This window comes from Clupea harengus, chromosome 10 (assembly GCF_900700415.2).
Source record: "Clupea harengus chromosome 10, Ch_v2.0.2, whole genome shotgun sequence".
Lineage (NCBI taxonomy): Eukaryota > Metazoa > Chordata > Actinopteri > Clupeiformes > Clupeidae > Clupea > Clupea harengus.
In genome coordinates, this window is record NC_045161.1 from 10,532,968 (window position 1) to 10,538,967 (window position 6,000).

Sequence of the window (6,000 nt, forward strand, 5' to 3'; positions counted from 1 at the left end):
AAACCAGGGTGAATCTCTCAATCTTGGCTACTGTGTAACTCTCTCACTATCTCTCCATCCATCAACCAGCCAGCAAAGAAGAAGGGGAACAATAGAGAGAAGTGGTAAAAGACAAGAGACATAGAAAGAGAGACAGTGAGAGAGAGAGAGACTCTACCAAGAGTCACCACTTTGAAATTTTCATCTTTTGTGTGTGTGTGTGTGCGTGTGTGTGTGTGTGTGTGTACGCGGGTTTGTGTGTGTGTGTGTGTGTGTGTGTGTGTGTGTGTGTGTGTGTGTATGCGTGCCTGTGTGAGTTCATGCATACAGTTTGATGGATGACCTGTAAGATGGATGATGCTCATCCCAAAGCCCAAAGAGAGCGGGATCACTTATCATCTCAACCTCTGTGTGTGTGCTTGTAGGGGGGAGGGATCTCTTTTTAAAGCATGACGAAGACTGAGTATGGAGAGACAGAGCAGATGGAGAAAGCAGCCACACACACACACACACACACACACACACACACACACACACACACACACACACAACACAGAGCTGGTGTGTGTGTGTGTATGTATGAGTGTGCAGGAGAGAAATGGAAAGAGAGCAAATAAAATTACTAAAATGAGAGATGGGGGGAAAAGGGAGAGGAGATTGTTAAAGAAAACAAAGTGCAACAGGTAAGGGTAAACTGACAGGTAAAAGTGTTAGATTAGGGGTACGGAAGACTACAATGATACAGGAAGCTCTTTGTAAATACAATTATTGAGAGACAAAAAATATAAACATCAAAAGAAAATTGAAATAGTAGTAAAGTGTAGAACTTGAGAAAATGCCTGCTGAGATTTTGTTCAACGCTTGTTTTGCTTGGTTCTGCAAGCAGGTGGCCCAGGTTTGTTGTGTTGGGGGAGGGAGACAGCTCTGAAGCTACTGTGAGTGTGAGCATTGGTTGTGAATACAAAGGGATTACTACATGAGGTTAGTTTAGTCTGTCTCTCTCTCTCTCTGTCTTTGTGTGCGTGTGTGTCTTCGGTGTGTGTGTGTGTGTGTGTGTGTGTGTGTGTGTGTGTGTGTGTGTGTGTGTGTGTGTGTGTGTGTGTGTGTGTGTGTGTGTGTGTGTTTTAAGAGGAGGGGCTTAAAAGGAATTAAAGTGATGATGGATGTTGAGTGGCAGTGGAAGAAAAAAAAACCTCTAGGATTTTCTGAGAGGAAATAAACACAGAATCAATGGTCTTACCTGAATATACAACTGAGTATAAAGTCATAGTCATATTTTTTTTTAATAGAATGTGATATCGGCCTAATTATAGTTATACATTGCACATGGCACTGGATTAATATAATATTAGGCTGGTAAACAGTATTTAATCTCTCACTAACTGATATAAAATTCTGGATTATTTCCCACAGTGAGTAGCCCTAATGAAATATAAAGGAAATTAAGGAATTCAAAATTAAAAAGTTTCTAATGCCCCCCTCAACCCCTTCCGCCGCCACCCGGCACCTGATTTCATATAGGCTACCAATAAAGAAAGAAAATGACGTGAGAAAATCAGCACAATAGCCCTGCTCATGTGCCGCCATTAGCCAGCTCACAAAGGAGGAATTGACAAATCACCATTTTAATCCCCTTGCTTGACTTTAATGAATTTACGTTATCTAATGGAGCAGGGGGAGGGGACGGGACGGGAACAGACAAATGAAAAGCTCTGATTAGTGTGGAATGGGCTGAAGAAAAAAGGCTATTCATCTTTGTTACCAACCTCCTGTGCTCTTTTATGGGTCGGTCTTACAAGTATGGCAGCCGGGGGGACGGTTAAAGGGGGTTAGCCCCATTAGAGGGAGGGCAGGGCCGGTGTTCCATGGTGTCGAGTGGTCAGCGGCTGCGCTAACGGAGTGTCTGCCGATCCAGAGTTCAAGACTGCGGGCGCCGCTGACTTCTGAATAACCCTCCGCGGAGAGGAGGGAGCTCGGCTCACCCTTATATGACCCCGCACCACTAAGAAAGATCTAGGGGGCTACCAGGGGGTCTCTGATCCAGCACTCACAGATTGTACATGAACCAATTCAAATGACAGACAAGGCGTGAATTAGTCTACCCTCACAAAAATGTAAGGCGATATTACATTTGCTTTCCAAAGGCATCCAAACCAGCGTGACGTCCCGAACCCATAATGACTTGCAACATGATAAAATAAAGCCTAGTTGAAACCAGAAAACTTTCCTCGTTTGCTCAGTCAGAGTAGGCTTACATGCTGTCGTGAAACTTAATAAATAAATAAATACATATCTCAGGAGGCTACCAAAAAAAATACCATTATGAAAAGAAAAAAAATAAAGAAAATCTGGATGTCAGTAAAATAACGATCCAAAGCCAGATTTGCACCATAATGTTTCTGATGTTTCATAATGTTCATGAAAATGTGCAACTGTTCTCCCTGCATGTATGTATAGCCTCGAGTTGCAACACAGTCATAAACAGCCACCGTGGTGATATGGATGAATGTTGTCATTGGGAGAAGCCCTCCTCTCACCACCCCCTCGCAGGGCCCCGCGTCAGTGAGCTGCGTTGAAGACTGTTTCACTTGGGCCGAGGAGCGGAACTCTGTGAGATGCTGCCGTGTGGGACGGCTAAACTACCACAAACACTACGGGAAAAGACACGGGATTCATTGCACTATGGATAATAATGACGCCTACTTACACCTAAGTAAGTCTGCCTCCCTGCTTGTAGTCTATATTTTCCCTTTTGTCTAGTTTGACAGTACAACTTTCCTGCTGTCTGCACAAGCTGAGGTAGTACACCACGCGTTTGTTTTCCTGCTTATGGACACATACATTTCCAGCCTTGCTTGTTGTTGAGAAGTGTCAGAAGACGGATTAAACAGAATGTGGACTTTAGTCCGAGATGTGTGCTAACGGTGTTATTATCAGTGAAGTTAAGGCTCGTCTCGTTGGCTCTGATCATTGACGTGAAGGCAGCGGCGATTCAAAGTCAGGTGATCGCGATTCTGCCTCTCAGACAAGGTCAGGGGTTGGCACTTTAACGGCGTTTACGTAATTTATGGCTTTTCCGACCACGATGTTTGGCTAAAGTGTTGTGGCAGAATGGCAATTTATTGGTCTGGGGTGGTTTACCGGTACAAGCATAACGTTTGTGTACTATCAAGTGATTGGAGGGATCGCTATTGTTGAACCTCTCCGATTTCCACGTCTCGAAGTCAGTCCGATGGGGAAGTAGCCTAGCCTACGAATGGAACTAATTAGCCATCAGTTTTCACCATTCTGCAGTTACAAACGAGTTAACTGGCTGGTATTCGTGACAAAGCATGCGTTATACATAAGCAACTACCAAGTAGTCGAGTTATACTCAGACTAAAAACATTCAAATGTGCTGACCATTGTTTATGCATTGCCCATATCCTACCAAAACAGTTACCACGTCCCTCATTTCGCGTCGTGACTCTCATTAGACATTTTAAAGAATGACATACAGGTTTGTACGTCTGTAAATAATGTTACGATAAATGTCTCATTTTCCCTCTACTGCTCCCTCTCCTCCCCAAACATCCGGGCATAGTGTGCAGATTAGGCTAATCGTTATGAATTTTCATATGTGCTTTGCTGTAGCCCTAGAAAACAAAATGAAATGACTGTTGTTATCGCTGATGTTTACGCCTGACCGTGAAACTTTAATTAATTTGAAGTATAGGCTACGAAGTGACCACTGTTGCTAAAACGGGATGTGTTGGGCTTTCTTTAGAATCACGCACATGCCTAATGGGTGATTACGTTCTTTTTTTTTATCTCCATGCGTGTCGAGCCCATGTGTTGCTACCTCACGCAAGAGAACCCTACCCTCGTGTTCGGCACTTATTCTTTAAGAATTTCTTTGGTTCATTGCGGCAAACAGCACGTGATTCTCTTGCTTTCACTGTCAATCTGATCAAAAGTACCCTTTAAAGCCACAATGTCCAATACATAATTGAAAACCTGGCAGCTATGCCTTTTGAGTAAGTAATCAGAAGCCAGAGACAGAGACATGTTGGCCAACATTATCATTAGGTGAGAGAGAGTGAGAGAGAGGTGCGGGTAGGAGGGGACATGCTGTGTGACAGAGATACTATGGGCCAACTCAATAGCCAGGGTCATCACTGAACACAAAGTTGCACAACATACACACACACACACACACACACACACACACACACACACACACACACACACATATACATGCACTCAACCACCATATTGTTTTTTATCTTGCTTTATCATTTCTCTTGCCTATCGGTATTTATCTTGCAAGCGACCCTGACCCTGTGAGTATGTGAATGGGTGTGTGTGTGTGTGTGTGAGTGTGAGTGTGAATGAATGTGAATGTGAATGTGAATGTGTATGCATGGGTGTGTGTGTGAGTGTGTGAATGTGAATGTGAATGTGTGTGTATGCATGGGTGTGTGTGAGTGTGTGAATGTGTGTGTGTGTGTGTGTGTGTGTGTGTGTGTGTGTGTGTGTGAGTGTGAGTGAGTGTGTGAATGTGAATGTGAATATGTGTGTATGCATGGGTGCCACTCAGCTGTGACACACCAGTCATGTGTGAGGGATTTTCATGCTCTGGGTTTGAATAGACCATGTGCAATGCTAAATGCTCTTTGCATGTCTCCCTGGAGGAGAGAGTCCACTCAGGTCTGTCTGGCTGACTGACTGGCAGACTGGCTTAAAGTTTAAAGAAGGGTTGCCTCTGTTCAGGAAGAAGAAAAAAAAACACCACTAAAAACCTTCTTCCCTCAGGGAGTGCATAGCCTCACTCAGCAGCGCAGAGGACATGTTCAGGAGAGAAAGTCAATCACAGTTTAGTGCCAGTGTGGTGTGTCTGTCTCTGCTGCCGTGCCCCAAATAAAGGGAGAGCTTTTCAGCTAAAGAGGCAGCCAGCGCTCACAGTCTTTTCTGTTCCTGGGGTGAGGAATGCTCAGTGTGCAAGCTGAGAGCAGAGCGCTGGAATGGGGCAAGAGCTCAGAAAACGCCTTCGAAGAATCCACAGTAGCTGCGGTCAGGAATGCGCACAGACTTGTATAAACACAAACAGAGAGACCTTTGCATGCACACACACACATACATGTAGGTATCTATGTGCATGCACAAGGATAGGCATACACACACATGCACACAAACGCACTGACACACATGTGGAAAGTTAGCTCCACATACAGTCTGGAGAAATCGTTGATGGGACACACCCTTGGGCAGCAGGAACAAAAAGAGGCTCTTTAAGGGAGTGAGTGAAATACACACACACAGACACACACACACACAGCCCCCCAACCAACCATACACACAAGCACACAGAGTTGGCTTACTGGAGGCTTACCTGATAGGGATCTGACAGTTAACATGTCAGTGTTGCTAATATCTGTCATATAATTTACGTCACATACATGAGTGACTTACATGGTGAAGTATAGACACTGTAGTGAAATAGTATTTGCCATGTAGCCAATATGTTATATTGTTTATTTGTAGCATTCAAACACTTGCTTTCGTACATGTCTTGTAAGCGGGAACGTATTTATATTTTGAAGACTAGGCCTACATGTTCTACATAGGCCCCCTCCTTCAAAGTTCACAAACACATAAACAATTCCTTATTTAGTGCAGCTGTGCTGGTGTTTGGTCATTTGTCCTGTGGAGAGGAACAGCGAGAGAGAGAGAGAGAGAGAGAGAGGGGGAATTGTGAGTAATTACTCATTAGCTATGAAGGTCAGTGTCTTGATCTAATTGAGACTCTTATGCAGAGCACTTAAAACTTGTAAACAGACAGAGAGAGAGAGAGACAAACACACACACACAGGGGGACATAATGTTTACTGATTACATGTTTACTAACAGAGAAACATATTTGTTTTTTTCGGTTTAGAGTTGAAAATGTTTACTAATTGTATCCTGCTGTGGATCACATCGTGAACCTCCGATGACTATTGCCGTGCATTCGTGTGTTAATGTGAAGGCGATCTGTTTTTG

The 6,000-nt window shown here is 43.9% G+C and overlaps 1 protein-coding gene across 2 annotated transcripts in view; it reads left to right on the forward strand.

Moving 5' to 3' along the window:
* The first annotated feature begins 1,855 nt into the window (after positions 1 to 1,855).
* Positions 1,856 to 6,000, forward strand: part of rxrgb (retinoid X receptor, gamma b) — a 24,579-nt gene continuing 20,434 nt past the window's right edge. The window contains exon 1 of one of the 2 annotated variants that reach the window (XM_012835391.3): positions 1,856 to 2,692. In XM_012835391.3, coding sequence (XP_012690845.2) covers positions 2,482 to 2,692 — 211 coding nt within the window. In that variant the 5' untranslated portion in view covers positions 1,856 to 2,481. The remainder of the gene's footprint in view (positions 2,693 to 6,000) is intronic. The other variant, XM_042708852.1, reaches the window with a different exon arrangement.